Raw genomic sequence first — 15,459 nt, forward strand, 5'->3', positions numbered from 1 at the left:
TACAACCCATGATCAGGATGTCTCCTGCTCCTCTGTCGCACCTCCCACGTTCTTCAGGGTCCCCAGACTTGGGAAGGCAAGAAGGTGTCTCCTTCCCAGCATCTCATCTAAGACATGTTGAGCTGGACAGGCCCATCCTGAGGAGGCTGACAGCTAACACAGAAGCAAACCCTGAAGCTTGGCTTGGTCAATTCTTCAAACCAAAACCGAATTTATCAAAATGGCTGTGTTTTTCCAGAACCTTTCTCTACTGCAGAGTTTTCTGCCAGAGAACAGCAACCTTTCTGGTTATCAAGAGCCCAACTCTTTTCAAAAAGGCAATCATGTTAGAAGCAGTCTGACCTGCAATAAAATTATTTTCTGCCTGTGTCCCTCCTCTGAGAGTCTTGCATTGATGTGGGGGGGACACTACAAAGGGAGGAGATCAATTTTTTTGCATTTCTAAGAAATTAAATATCCATCTTGAAAAACCCTAAGCAGGCATTCTGGTATAAGGCAGGCAGCGCCAGGGAGACATGGAGAAAGAGAAATGACTCACAACCCTATGGCTGGTGTGTCTTCCAGAAGGCATTTTATGGAGATGCTCAAGCTGGGACTCCACTTGCCTTGCACTGACATGTGGAGATCAGGAGGTAGCCCTCAGTTTTCAGGAGAAAAGACCTCTTCTGCACAAAGCTGTTCTCTTGCAATGTTTCCAAATAGGGGTTAGTTGATAGAATTTTATCCCAGAAAGAAGTGCCAAAGCAGACATGAGCCCTGGTCTGCTCTGACACTCTGCAGCTTCCACGCCTCAACGAGCTGTGGCTTGACAGTGAACGTGACAAGATACACAGCAATGTCCTGTGCCACTCTGTGGCAGACTCAAACCCTTTAGGACTCTCATGGTGGGAAAGCAAAATGTGCACCTTTGTGGTGTCACCCTGTTCCTCCTCACTTCTGCTCCCAGTCCTGGTACTCACTCTTTCCCATCCCACCTATTAGTAAGTAAAAAAGCATTTGCTTCTTGTCAATAACTGGCAGGGAAAAAACCTCTTTCTAGTGTGACACACTTGTGCTGTGTGATTCAGGTGCTGTTTTTGTGTAGTTAACAATCTGGCATGGTTCATCACTTTACACAGTGGCTGTTTGTCCTTAAATAGTGCTCTTCCATCCCTAGAGTCTCCTCCACACATGAATTTAGGTCTCTAATGAAGCTGTGCTCTGGCCAAGCCCAGGAGGCCCTCACACATCTGGCGACACAGACACAGACTCTGTCCACCAGCCTCTGTGAACCAGAAGAGCACAACACAGCAGACACATTTTTTTCTGGTCTGGTGCTGTCAAATTCATCTCTCCTCTCCTGCATGACCAGCTGAATCTGCAGAATTTGGACCTTCCTGGAATGGAAGATACTTGCCAGCAGCTACTTCTGCTGCAAACAGCTGCAAACAGCTGCTCAGCAGGTTGATCCTTTGGGATCAGGGAAAAGTTCATGTAAGAGTGTGAAAATCTCAGTGCTTCACAGGGTGGGTCAGGGAGCACAGCAATGGAGACAGACACTGCTCTCAAAGCAGAGGCTTCTAGCCAAGTAAATGTTTCCAGCTAACCAGGTCCTTATCCAAACCATGCTTTCTCCTCCCCTCTTCCTAGTGGAGGAGAAATTTTGATGGAGAGGACAATCCATGGAGTGTCGTGTACTTTGTGAACATCTTACTCTGAGCACTTTGTTCACAGAGGTCAAGATGGTTGTGCACACACCTGTGTTTGTGAGCACAGCGTCACCCCAAAGACTCAAATGAGACAGGGAATCTGCGATTCCAGATGCTCTATACTCATTCAAGAACTGCCACCTTTCATCTCAGCAGGTCTGTTTCCAGAGAAACAGGTCAGAAAGAAGAAGGAGCCAAGGAAAAGGATGCACACACTGTCAGAGCATGTTACCAAAATTTACTGTCTCATTTCTCCCCTTAAGATCAGGGGAGGATGAAGTTCTACAGCTGGTTTCTAAGACACAAATGTTCTCTGTGAAAAGCTGATCAAGTTCCTCCAGTACCACTCTGAAGAGGTTTTTTCCTTATGCTGCTCATTTTCCCAGCCTTTTTTTATCTCATTCTCCAAAAGTTGACTCAAGAATGTCTTCTTGACTTGAATTGATGAGAGGGAGATTTTTTTATTTTTTTTTGCTGCCTGAATGTCAGGCCAGATGTGTCAATAACACCATGTGTGCTGCAGTCACTTGTGTCACTACTGCATGAGAGGAAACTGGGGCAAAAAGACAGCAACCAGGAATTTTGTTTTGATTAAGGAAATTATACTTCCCACGGTCAATTCTGAAATTCTGTGGAAGGGTGTGATTTGAGCTAATACTCTCACATGCTTCAGAGAGAAGCTTTCCGTCTCCCTGTGGAGGCATTGAATCCTGCATTAATGGCACGTACTGCGAAAAACACTTCCCTCTTCCCACCTTACCCATACTGAGAGAAAAGAGAATAAAAGGGAAGTCAGGCTCTTGCTGGATTTCCCCTGTGCTCATCACAGGGTGAGGCACTGGTATTACAGGAGGTGAAAATAGAAATTTTAGGGCTTGTTGGATCTCGGTCCTAACCGAAAATCACAGCAACAGAGAAACACGACCAGTGTCCCTATCTCAGCTGTGACATTCATGTTTGAAGGCATAGCTTTGCTCTAGACAGCCAGAGGGTCTTTGCTAGATTAAGAGTCTCTGACCAATGGTGGAGGAAGTGTTCAGATCACCAGCATTATGTTCACCCTCCATTCCCACAAACACTGGCAAACACAAATCTCTGCCACCCTTGGGCCTCTGGTTAAAATAAATTTTTTTTTTAAAATGCATAATTTAAGAAAGAACTAAGTTGTTCCCATAGTCTTCCCTGTTACTTTACACCTGCCACACTTGGGCCTCTGGTTAAAATAAAATTTTTTTAAAAATGCATCATTTAAGAAAGAACTAAGTTGTTCCCATAGTCTTCCCTGTTACTTTACAGTGAGCAATCAATGAGGAAAGGGACTCCTGTAGAAAACATTGTATTTGGATCTAAAAAGTGTTTAGCTCCAGCAGAAAAATATCATTTATTTCAGAGACAAGGATCCACTGCAGCTTGAAACCCACAGACTTCTGTTTCTGCATTCATTCCGAGACAGGAATGTGTTGTGTCTGAGCCAGTAATTTAAAACATTCTGCTCAAGTCAGGTGAAGGCAAGAGATGATGCTGGCCTGCTGAGTAAGATGGGCTCCATGCAGATAGACAGATGCTCCCAGCCCCAACAGCATTTAAGCACATGGGTCTTCCTCTGTTTCTGACCAGCCCCTTCAGAGGCAGAAGGGAAATGCTGATCTCCATTAGGGCCAGTGGGAATTTTGCCATCGGTATCCACAGATCTGGGACCTTACCCAACAAATAAAGATGAGCAATCATTCATTGTCCTAGTTGGAGGAGAAAGTGATACAGCTGACCCAAAAAGCAGCTGATCCCCTGCTGTTCATCTCTAGGGGGGTGTACACTTAATTTCCAACATGCCCTCCTCCTCCCAGCCTTCCCCAGGTATCCCAAGTGACATCTGACCTCTAGTTCCTGGAAATCCTCCTCTTCCTCCACCTCGTAGGAGAGGGTGTGGATCTTGATGTCGTCGGCGGAGAGGTCGATGAATTTGCTGTCGGGGTACTCCAGGCTGTCTTTGGTGGGCGAGCGCTCCTCGATGAAGGTGGTCTCGCAGCACTCCGAGCCCAGGCCCTCGCCCCACGAGCGCAGCACATTCTCGGAGTAGAGGATGATGTTGGGCCTGTAGTGAGACTCCACTGTCTGCTGCAGCATGCTGGGGTCCAGGAGCTGCTGCACGGGGTCACTCCTGCCGTTCTCCGGGCGTCTGGGAGAGGACAGGCTGCCCGCCCTGTGGCTCTGGTACTGAGGGGTGGGGTACACGGAGACCAGGCCATCTCGGCTCTCTGCCACTAAGTTCCTTGTGTTAATCAAGCCATTCCTTTTCCCAGCCTCAGTGATCTTACTGTGCATCAGCACGCTGTTCTGCTCAACCAAGCCATCCATACTGGGAGCTGTCTGAGGCATGGGACCGGTGGCCTTGCTTTTGCTGTGCCTTAGAGCTCACGCCGGGTGAGTGGCTCCCATTTTCCTGATGAAGAAAGGGAACAGAAATGAAGGTGAGGACAAAGGCAATGAATTGAGGGACTCAGGTCAGCTTGTCTTCTGTACAGTCTCAAGAGAAAACAGAGCCCCATGTTTGTGCACACCCTGATTTAGTTCTCCAAATACAGCCCCACTCAGGGAGGCAAAGAACACCTGCCCCACATCCAGGGCATGCAGGGAAACAGATGAGGTGAAATGCCTTGGTAGTGATGGACCCCATCAAAGAATAGCTTTGGTGCCTGCTCCAGCCTCCCACAGGTACACAGCTGTCATCCTGGGAACAACATCCCTTTCCTCTAAACACTTTGTATAAGAGATGGGAAAAAAACCAAAAAAATATCAAAACAACAACCAAAAAAATCTCCTGAAAGAACCATTTTCAGTTCTCAGACATCTGCAACTGCAAAAGATGGGCAGGTGCTGTGCTCACCTGTCAATGTCTGCAGCCACCCTTGCCCTTGGCAAGTGCTTTACTATCCTTTGAAAATCCATTTTTTCCAGCCCAAACACTTTCTCACCAGGCTGCTGATTTTTCTCAGGTGTAGCCAAAGGAAAATGCCTTTTAAAATACTTTATGTATTGGCCACAGGAACTCTAAATTCAGGGGTTTGTTTCTGGGCATGAGCATAAAAATTACAGACATTCTACTGACTTCAAAATTCTCCACATTATATTCCCTAAGACCAAATTATTAATGCAGGATTACCTGTCCCCATTGTGCTGTCTGGAGGAAACCAAGAATACATATACAATACATAACAATACATAAACAAATGTAATTTTTTTACTCAACGCTTTCTCTCTATTTCCTTTTTATGTCAGACAACCTCTAACACAGCAATGTCTAGCAAAAGCCCAGCATTATTTCCTCTTAACTCCAGACTCCAAATCCCTTCAGTCTCTCTTTTGGATGCAAGAGGTATTTAAACCACTGCTAAGAGCTGTTCTAACACTACCAATTAAGCAAAAAACTTGTTCAACATACACAAGAGCTTGACCCAGAGTGCTGACATATTTACATTCACAGCACTTGGTTTAACATGCAAAAGCCCCATTTTCTCGTGTTGTCAGGCAGTTCAGTGGTTCTCTTCAGTGAACCAGGAGTAAAGCTACAGAAGAGAAATTCCACCATGGTGGGATCCCATGGAAGTTACATGTGCAATCCAGATAGCAGGAGCATCCTGCTGGGCCTCCAGCTGCTTGGCCACAAACCTTCCACTTCCTCCTCCCACCTCCCCCAAAGAAACTGTATGAAAGTAAATCCCCATGGGCAGAAGAGTAAATTCTCAGACTTTGCTCAGTTTCTCCCAAGCTGGCTTGAAAATTTAAGAGGCCCCCTGATGTGTAACATCAACCATCAACCCTGCTGAAGCCAGAGGGACTTCATCCAAAAACTACAAACCCTCTTGCACACATTCCTGCCACCTGACAAGCAAAGTGAAGTGGTCAGGAGGAGTATGCCACAGATGTAGCAGAAACTGGGGGAAGACTCACAAATAAAACAAATGTTCTCCTAGGGAAATGTATGAAGAGGTCAGCACTCCGTCACTGCATCAATGGCTGGAAAGCTTGGGTCAGGCCTTGCACCTGCCTGTGGTCACATCATTTCAGCAAAATCTGGTTTAAGTAGCACTCAGGAAAATGCCATTTTAGGGCAGTTTTATTGCATGATTTGGAGCTGCATTGTTTCTCAGCCTCTACCATGGATCTAAACATCTATATGGCAGGTTCTTACCTTCTGTGCATTTAAACCAGTCTTGTAAACCAATATTGCAGATTCTGAATGACACTTTCCCCTTGGTCATGGGCAAAAAGTGGGAAAAAACATCCAAAATGAGGCGAAGACAAGACAGGGAGCATCCTTCCCTCACAGAGCTCCTCTGGTAACAGGGATAGTCCATTGCTCAGGACATCCTCCCTGGAGTCCCACACAGCAGGGCAGGCAGCATGCCCCAGGGAAGGTGAGCAGGGAGATGTGGATGGCAGCATGCAATCAAGGTAAATGGTTTAACCCCAGGTGCTTTTTAATCTGTAGCTGGCTGCCTGCCTTACCAGAGCCTGACCCAACGTTCTTGGCCCTGCAAGAGAGTTGCTTAATGGGAAGAGGCTGATGAGACTCAGGCCTTTTCAAGATAATACATTAAGAGAGGGAAAAAAGAGAAAGAAATAATTATATTAGTATTACTCCTGAAGAGGTTGAGATGGAGTTGTGACAGAGAGTGGCACATGGTCACTTAGGGTGATGCTTAGGGGAAAAAGGCGCCTGTGCCTCTGCAGTGGCTCAGAGCCTTTGTCCTGCCTGCAGGGACTCCTTGGACGTGGATCCAGCCACTCCACCCTCACAGGGAGCTTTCATGGACATGGCCAGGGCCAGGCCCACATGCCTGTGACTCACAGGCACGTCCTAAAATTAAGATTGCTCCGTTTCCAGGTTCCCTGCAGCCCAGAATCCCTGGATGGCAGTGCCAAAGCAGGTAACCTCTGACAGACCACCTGAGGAGAAGGGAGGGTGCCTCCTCTGCAGGAAGCCAACATTCAAAGCAGAAAAAAGCTCTCATTACCTATGACCATGGTGAGGTTTCAGAATGATGTTGACAGGAGAATGAAATTCATCAGAGCTCTTGAAATAAAAAAGCTTTTCAGTCTGCTCCAAGATGCAGAGTTAATTTTAATTGGTTGGACTCAGATTTCTTCTGACTTTGCATGGCTTTAATTGTCCCACAAATCACTCAGTGGCACTGAGGCCAACCAGAAATAATTCTGCATTTTCATACTTGAGTATGAAATACTCATACTTGAGATGGGAACCAGAAGGAAACGCCAAGTTCAAGTTATTAATCAATCTATCTATTGATAGATATATAATCAATATATCAACCTGCAATCTAATGTTTGCCTTGGGGTTAGACATTTTTACCCCAGTCTGCTATAAAAAGTGAGTCCATTAATTACTTTAACCTTCACTCTTTCCAGTTTCTTGAATTCCCCCCTCCTCCTTTCTTATTTTAATAAGAAGCTGCAAGCAGTGCCAGGATCTCTAGTCTGCAGTGCTGTGGTTTATTAAGCTATCACTCGTGTTAGAGCAGAGCCCAGCTACAATGAGGAGCTGCACTGAGAGCCACGCTCTGCTGGGTGTTCTGCAGCCTCCTGCTACGATGACAGTGCCTGACAAACTAATTAAGCAGAGGGTGTGAGACAGAGAAATGCCAGCTATAGGGAGGGCAGGGAGAGAACAGCTAAATGCAGTGCCCCAGTGTCTAGCAGACAAGGAGCAGAAGCCAGCTCTGTTACAGCCAAATCTCCTTCGCTCTCCCAGGACCTGACAGGATGCTGTTTTCCTCCTCTCCATGGGACTTTGCACAGCTTAAGCCTTCTGGAGACCCTTGCCAGGCACCCAATGTCCTGTGCAGTTGGGAAACTCTGAATACAAACCCCTGAATTCTGAGCAAGCCGTAGAGTTGGAACATTGGGCTATGGCTGACCAGCCCCAGCCACCTCCTCACAGCAGACCAGAAGGACATTCATCCACACAGACCAAGCATCACCTGCCCAGCAGACTGGTTCACTGGCAAGAAAACTGGAAGATGAAGGCAAGTGAGGCTGAAGGCAGAGTCCCCATCTGCTGTCAAAGCCTGAGGCTGTACCCTCTGCCATTCTCTGCAGATCTGGCAGGTCATCAGCCAGGAAAAAAGCATCAAAAACTCATGTGCTTCTGCATGGGGCTGCTGGATATCAGCGGAAATCTTTTCTCCATGAAGACAGTCAAGCACAGGGAAAAGCTGCCCAATGAGGATTTGCAGTCTCCACCCTTGCAGGTTTTGAAGACCCAGCTGAATGAAACTCTGAGGATCATGGTGTGATCCCAGAGCTGACCTCTCTGAGCATGAGACAGAACAGCAGACCTCCTGAGATTCCTTTAACTTGATTATCCCATTATTTGAATCCCTCTGATCCTTACAGATTCCTACCTGTCTCCCATGCTCCCCAAAAGTATTGCTCCCAAATCCCTCAGTGACTCTAAATCACCAGAATGGCAAGAAGTGGCAATAGTGACCCTTTGTGCCAGCAGCAGAAGGTGATTCAGCCCCAGGATTATCAGATTCAACAAAATGCCCCTGGGTTTGAAGCTGGTTTCCCCTCTGCCAGAGCAGAGAAAGCAGGGGGGAGAAAGCTCTCTTGAAGAGCAGTCAAGCCCCACATAAATTGCAGATTTCCTGGCATGAGCTCTCAGGTGAGAGGGAGTTTCTAAAGCACAATGCAGTAAGATTCAGCATGGACTGAGGCATTCCAGACATTTAGAAACTGCAACAACAAATACAGTCCTTATGCAAGAGAAAAATCACAGACAATGTATGGATCTGGAGTGCTGATTACAAAGTGAAATATTTAACAAAATGAAGGAAAAAAACCCTTTTCCGCTTGTATTTTTCTTCTTTGATTTAGATGGGCTTATTAAAGTAGGTTTTGTTTCAAGGGAATGCTGTATTTCAGCAGCTGGAATTCCTTTTACTCTATTAAGTAAACTACAGGGAGTTTCGTAAGGCAGTGCAACTTACTCACACTGGGAAAATTAGGAATGCATGCATTAGTGATAGCTAAGTGTTTCATTGCTAACAGTGGAATTAAAAAGACCTCCATGCTATTTTAGTATTACCAATATGCAGCAAATCTGCTGTGAGATGTGATCTGTCCTCCTAAAAACAAGGAACTTGGAGAATGGTGAAATGCCCAAGGTCATGTCAAGATAGAGCTGGAAATAAAATCCAGGTCTCTTGATTGCCTGTGCAGAGATATATGTTAAAACAATTACCATCTGCATATCTGCCTGAATAATTGATTGCTTAATTCAGTATCTGAACTAAAGAATGGAGTGGGGAAGAAAGGAGGAATTACCTTGCATCGACCTAATATATAATAATGTTATTCCTACAACAAAGTATTTCCTTTTGAGCAGATGGAAGTATTTTGCCTAAGCTAAAATGAAATGCAATGTTTCATTTATTTATTTTTAATTGAACAAGCTGGCTTTTAATTCACTATGCCTCAAGTTGCCTCCAATTAAAAAAAAAAAAAAAGACACATTCAGACTTTTCTAGCAATTCTTCACAACTCAGAATTTTCAGCCTTAATTCTTAGTGGGGTTCAGTCTGAACTCACAACTTTTTCATTCACTGCACTTTCCAGATAATAAATAACTGGCCTAAGAGCATCTTGCTCTGGTGTAAATAACCCTGGCTATTGTGGAAGGCACCAGGGTAAAAACACCTTGACACCTGTGCCACTTCTGGCAATTCCTCTGCAGAGTGAAAGCAGTCAGAAAGTCTGGCTGTGTTTTTCCTGCTGTGTTTTCAAGAGGCTCCCCAATACTGAAGACCAGGAGAATCATATTCAAACTCCCTATTTCATACTGGGGAGATTGAGCCATGAGGAGCAATTCTTACTTTAAGAGCTTCCAAAAGAGAAGTTGGAAGCCTCTCCCATGAATACCAACATCACAACATCCCCTGGCCCTCTTGGTTTGCCTGCTGGCTGAATCCTGTGCCTCCCCTTGGACCTAAATTCCCATTTAACTGTGTTTGTGACAGAGACAGGAACACCCAAATGTGGATCCAGGGCTGGCCCTGCTAACTCACTCCAGCCTCATTCCTGATGGGCAGCCAAGCCCCCAGAGAGCCCAGTTCTTGCACACAGCCTGCTCATCTGGCTCTGCTTGCTTTCCCACACTGCATGCAGGAAGCAAAGCAGGACAAGACACTTCCTCACACTTGCTCTGCACGTAAACCCCCAGTGCTGTGCTCCAGGCTGGACCTGAGGTATTCCTGAAGCACAGATGGAAAATATAGAGATGACAGAATAGGAAGACAGTGTGCTGGTGCAGACTTGGTGCAAAATGGAAATTTCTGTCCCTCCTGTCCCAAGCAAAGCACCCCAGGGCTGTAAGTCACTTTGCTAGAAAAACAGAGCAAAATTACTAGAGTCAGTTCATCTGTGCAAGGATGATTAGAGTAAACAGACGCTTCTGGGGCCATAAAATCAGCTGTGCTCCATAAGACAGAAAAATTGCAGAGCCAGGACTATACTGTGGGACAAAAGCCTTACAGAGTAAGTGATTTAGCCATGGTGAGAGTGGTAGCTGCAGGCAGAGAGGGCAGGCAGGGGAAAATGAAGCAGCAGCATCAGTGGGGCATAGTTTGACCTTTACAGACCTTTATTAACCCTACACTGACCCCTCCCTGCAGAAACAAAAATGGAAATGAGTAATGCTGATGCCTATTAGAGTCAGGGCATTGTCTGAACATGAAGAAAAGTGCTGTCCTCTTTGTTCTCTGGGAGGACAAGGGATATAGGACCTCAGGGACTTCTGTATGGGAGGCACAGGCTTTGGGCTGGCAGCACATCCACATCACAGCCTTGCCTCCATGCTCCTGTGAGCCACATGCAGCTGGAAGAAGGGAGATTGTTCTGTTGCAAAGAGCACAAGATAGGAGCTGTGTGGGTGACACGGGGACACCACCCTATGGGGAAGGACTGGGTAAGTCATTGCATGTAGGGGACAGCTGCTGTGGGAGATGTCCTGAAGCAGCACACTGAGCACAGCTGTCCTGCAGCACCTGACACCAGGCTGGATGTCTTTCCTAGGTCCTTTCTCTAGAAGATGAACTGTTTGATTATGCCCCATCCCTGGAAGTTTTCTGGTTGGATGGGCCCCGAGCAACCTGAGCTAGTGGAAGGTATCCCTGTCCATGGCAGGGGGTTTGGAACTACATAATCTTAATATCCCTTGCAACCCAAACCATTTGATGATTCTGTCCTTTAGCAAATACCATTTTAGAGTTCTTTGTTCTCCCTAGGGATTTTTAAGGTATCTGAGCAGTCAATCAAAGCACACAAACCTCATCAAAATTCAGCCAGAATTATTCCAACTTGGTGTGTGAACAGCCAGTTCATTCTTCTCATGCCTCTGTGAAGCCTCAAAGTGTAAGGGCAGAAATGCAGCATGGATTTGGAGAGTTACTGGTAAATGAGGGAACTTTACACAATCAGGTTTTATAGGGACACACGTACAAATACACATCCATAGGGATGCCAGGTATAAAACTGGCACTGCTGAAGGCATGCATGGACTCACACCACTCATGCACTGCACCACTGCTTCAAAATGCAGTCTTTGCTTGTGCAGTGACAACAACCAGTTTGTCACTCTTCTGATTTTACAGCACCAAATTGAAATCACAGAATATTTTGATTTAGGTGCTACAGGTTAGACCAGCTCCATGTGAATCCTCGGGGTCACAGGCATCTCCATCTGAAGAGGAACATTTTGCTGTGACCCTATTACTCTAAGTAGTTTCCAGGTTTTTTGCCAGAGAAAGGGTACTCAGAAACAACTGACATGACTGCTGGAGGATGTGTATTCCGACACTTACACTGCTCATGTTTGTCAAAGCAAAGCCAATGTACACGCAGAGTATTTTTCTCCTGTGTGCACCTCTGCAGTTATTTTCCTTTTCTTCCCCCCAATTGCACCGTACAAACCACAACCTGTAAAAATTTGAGTCTCCAAAGTGAATACAACAAAATTTGGACTCTTAATAACCACAGATGTAATCTGCAATCTTAATAGCTACATGGATAGTATTAAATAACTCTACTGGAAGCATTTTACAGCTGTCTGCAGATATGAATTTGCTGTAGAGAGAAAGAAAGACAAAAAACCCCTTATGCAAACACACTGCACATTTTCTCTAATACTGTCCTCGGAAGAAAAAGCGTTCTAAACCCTGAGAGCATCCTTCCTCAAGTTAAATGTGTTGTGGTGGTGCCTGTGTACACCAGTACTGCATTACATCTGCATTTGTATAAGGAGAGCCCTCCCCTGTGTGTGAGATTTATTCCAGAGTGTGTGGCTCCAGTGGTGTGAGACATCTGCCTGCCCAGCTAATGAGAGGAGACTTCATTTAATTCCTACAAATGAGTTTATCCTACACACACCCTGGCATGATCTGTAGTTACCAAAACTGCCAATAAAATGTCACCTTGTCCAGTAAAATCAGTCTTTGTATTAGGAGCAAGGTAATTTGAAATTAATACAGACCATCAACTTGCAGCTACTTTAAAGATGACAGTTAATTAATGATAATTAAAACTAAGTCATTTAAATACATGAATGAAGGAAAGTGTATTCTCTGTTCTGGCTGCTTTTTAGAATACACAAATATCCCCCTCAATGTGCCAGTTAATGCATCATCTTGAGTTTAAGACCATCAAAGCATCTTTTAATTGTTGCTAATGCTCTGTTTACACCAGATTAATATCTAATTAATTGCAATTTGAATATTTAATCTATCTGGAAAGTTTGGAATTATTTTTTTTTTCTGTTTCATTACACACAGAGGCTACAGCTCCCCTCCAGTGATTTTGAAGGCACAGTTCAACAGATTGCTCTCTGGAGCAACTCCTGCCACTCCTGCTCCATGTTCTGTCCAGGGATGGGGGGTTATACCCCACCACCACCATGGCCAGTCCCACACAGACCCTGGCACCTCTGCCCCTGCAGCACACTCCTGGCTACCGATCCTGCTCCAGGAAGGCTTGTGCTCCTGGAGTGCCAATTCCAGAAAGGTCTCAGCGCATTGCCAGCCTCTTCCTGCTGAAGAACTGACCCCTTGCGGGATGCTTCTGTGATACCCCATCCAGGAGGATGGGCACTTCCCCAATGTCACCCCACTGCCACCGACAGCAGCCACCACTGCTGCCTCCTTGCCTCAGCCAGCCCTTTCCCCAACTCAGCTGTCACTGCTCTCAAACTAGAGGATGGGAAGGAGAAGAAATTCAGCCCGGCGCCTCTCCGGAGCAGGATAGCGAGGGGAAGGGGCAGGAGCTGCGGCTGCCAGGAGCTCAGCATCTCCGCTGCCAACCTTCCCTGGGCTGGCAGAGCGGAGCTGGGGGAAAAAGCTGCTCTGCCACAGCGCGCTGGATGGGATTCCTCACGGGGAAGAGGAGGGAAGGGAAAAGGAGAACCCCGCGCGCACTTTCCCTTCCAATGTTCCCAATCTCGCCGCGCACTGGAAAAGCCTCTTCTCCCCCCAGCCCCCGCCGGGCAAGACCGGGCATGGTGATCCGGGCTTTCCGCAGGGCACCGGGGAAGCACCTCTGCGGGCGGCCCCGCTCAGTCCCCGCGCCTCCCTGCGCTCCCCCCGGAGCCCCTCGGCCGCGGCGGCTGCGGGAGCCGCGGTGCCCCCGCCTGCGCTCCGCGCTCCGGAGGATGCTCCGGAGGGTGCGGCGGAGCGGGCATTTGGTGCACCGCTGCCCGGAGGGGATCGGACGGGGTGGGCTGGGGGGGTCACTCACCTCCCTGCAAGGTGACCCGCGGCGCGGAGCTCCCGCTGGCGCGGCCGGAGGGGCGGCTCAGCGCCCGGGCGCTCCGCCCGGCAGCATGCCCGCGGCGGGGGCGGCGGCGGGGACCGGGCCCGGGGCTGCACAGCGCCACAGGAGAAGGGGCTGCGCCGCCTGCACCGCCTCGGCGGCACTGTGGGCTCGGGAGGAGGAGGAGGGAAAGGAGGAGGGAGGGAGGGAGAGAGAAAGAGAGAGAGAGAGAGAGGCAGGCGGAGTGAGAGAGGCAGGAGCTGGAGCCCTGCGCGGCAGCGCGGCCAACTTTCCTCCTGCAGCGCAGCAGGAGCAGCCTCCCATCCCTCGGTGTGTAACCCCCGCCCCGGGTGAGTATGGCGAAACCCTCCCTTCTATGACCCCCTTCTCCTCCGTCTCCTCCTCCTCCTCCTCCTCTCCAGGCCTTCCTCCCGGCCAGGTCTGCTCTGCTCCCCACACAGCGGGGCTCAGCGAGCCTCGGCCCAGCCCGGCTGCCCCTCACCTCGCCCTGCCGCGGCGGGACCCAGCGCTGCTCCCCCGCCGCCAGCGCTGCCAGCAGCCCGGGACAGCTCCCCAGCACGGTGGGGAAGCTCCAGCAGCTCTGGAGAACTTTAAATGTTTGTGTTTTATTTTTTAGCGCAGTGACCAGCGCACTTGGGCTGCATCCCGGGGCACTGAGGGGTGTTCCCCGCTTTCCTAACAATCCTGCATAACGGGGGTAAGCCGTGCTCATTCACTCCTCTTCCCATTCCCAACAGGCCTGCTAGCCAAGTCATTTGCCTGAAAGCTTCTCTGTCGCCACTTCTTTCTAGATGCTTCAACATCCCCGGCTCAAAATGCTGCTGGGAAATCACATGTTCTGTTTAGATCACTGCTTCCCTTTGCCTCTACAGGGAGAGAGACACGAGGATGGAAAGCCCTGGTGCATTTTTGTTGCCTCCATCTCTCCAGGTTATGGCTTTTGCCTCTCATTGCTTGCTTATCGTTTGTTATTCACAGTCCCAAAAGAAGGCATGGCAAATCTTTGCTGAAGGAGAATGTTCAAGATTCAAAAACGCACGTTAACTAACTTGATCCCATCTTAGGGTTTTTCTCCAGCCCTGTTTTCTGCTCTTCAACAAAATTTTATTGGTGTTCCAAACTCACTTTGTGTTTAGTATATCCTAATGGTGTTCACAGAAGATTTTTCTCTCCTTCTAAATATCTGGTCCTTTGTTCATTGCTGAGTTGATCCAGACTGCAGGGAGGTTTTGTATCTTAGAGAAAACAGTTTCTTCCTTAATGTAATAGGCACTGGGAGACAATTTATACATAATCAGCAGAAAGAAATAGTCCCAAATTATGATCACCCTGATTCTCCAGAGTGTTTTTCACCTTTATTTTCTTGTGAATAGAAGTCTCTAAATCACTGTCATTATGCCTTTACCAAGTAATACTTTTAGGCCTTTCTATCCTGGTTATACAGGGACATGACTTTAAGGGGGGTTGGTTTGCAGCCAAAGGTATTTCAGCTCCTACAGTACAAATTCATCAGTCATCAATGCTACTGATTGGAGATACCAGCTGGTTTGGATGGATAGTGAACTCCTGCTGAAATTCATTTTTCCAGTGACCAAATGTATTTATGAAATAGGGGGAAATCCAAACAGATTTGTTGGGATTTTTTTTTTTGAAAGAAAAAAAAATCATTTATGCAGAATGGACTGGGGAACGGATTTCTGGATCATCAAGTCAAATTTTCTTGCTTCCAGGCAGTTTGTTTCCTTCTGACACTTCCAAAATATCGGTTTTTTTCCATAATGTTATCAAAGTGAGATTCAGTAACATCAGGGAAGTAATAGTTTCCTCTAACACTGTTCCTCTGTGTTTGCCATTCTCCCTGAACTAAACTAAGCACATTCTTCCTTCAGTCTGTGAAGACCATGGGACTTTGTGTCCATGAGGAAATCTG

At 47.3% G+C, this 15,459-nt stretch overlaps 1 protein-coding gene and 1 long non-coding RNA gene across 3 annotated transcripts in view; one reads left to right on the forward strand and one right to left on the reverse strand.

The window, feature by feature from the left end:
• The window catches only part of SYNDIG1 (synapse differentiation inducing 1), a 49,682-nt gene extending 35,354 nt beyond the window's left edge, over positions 1 to 14,328 (reverse strand). The window contains exons 1-2 of one of the 2 annotated variants that reach the window (XM_039717669.1): positions 14,011 to 14,328; positions 3,564 to 4,128 (exon numbers count right to left, since the gene is read on the reverse strand). In XM_039717669.1, the coding sequence (XP_039573603.1) occupies positions 3,564 to 4,064 (501 nt within the window). In that variant the 5' untranslated portion in view covers positions 4,065 to 4,128; positions 14,011 to 14,328. Of the gene's footprint in view, positions 1 to 3,563; positions 4,129 to 13,493 lie in introns of both variants that reach the window. The other variant, XM_039717661.1, reaches the window with a different exon arrangement.
• On the forward strand, positions 13,747 to 14,450 carry LOC120506284. The gene is made up of 3 exons (XR_005628478.1): positions 13,747 to 13,858; positions 14,146 to 14,226; positions 14,321 to 14,450. It is a non-coding gene; the product is annotated as an uncharacterized LOC120506284 (long non-coding RNA).
• Positions 14,451 to 15,459: the final 1,009 nt, after the last annotated feature.

Source organism: Passer montanus, unplaced genomic scaffold (genome assembly GCF_014805655.1).
Source record: "Passer montanus isolate IOZ18808 unplaced genomic scaffold, ASM1480565v1 scaffold102, whole genome shotgun sequence".
Taxonomy (NCBI): domain Eukaryota; kingdom Metazoa; phylum Chordata; class Aves; order Passeriformes; family Passeridae; genus Passer; species Passer montanus.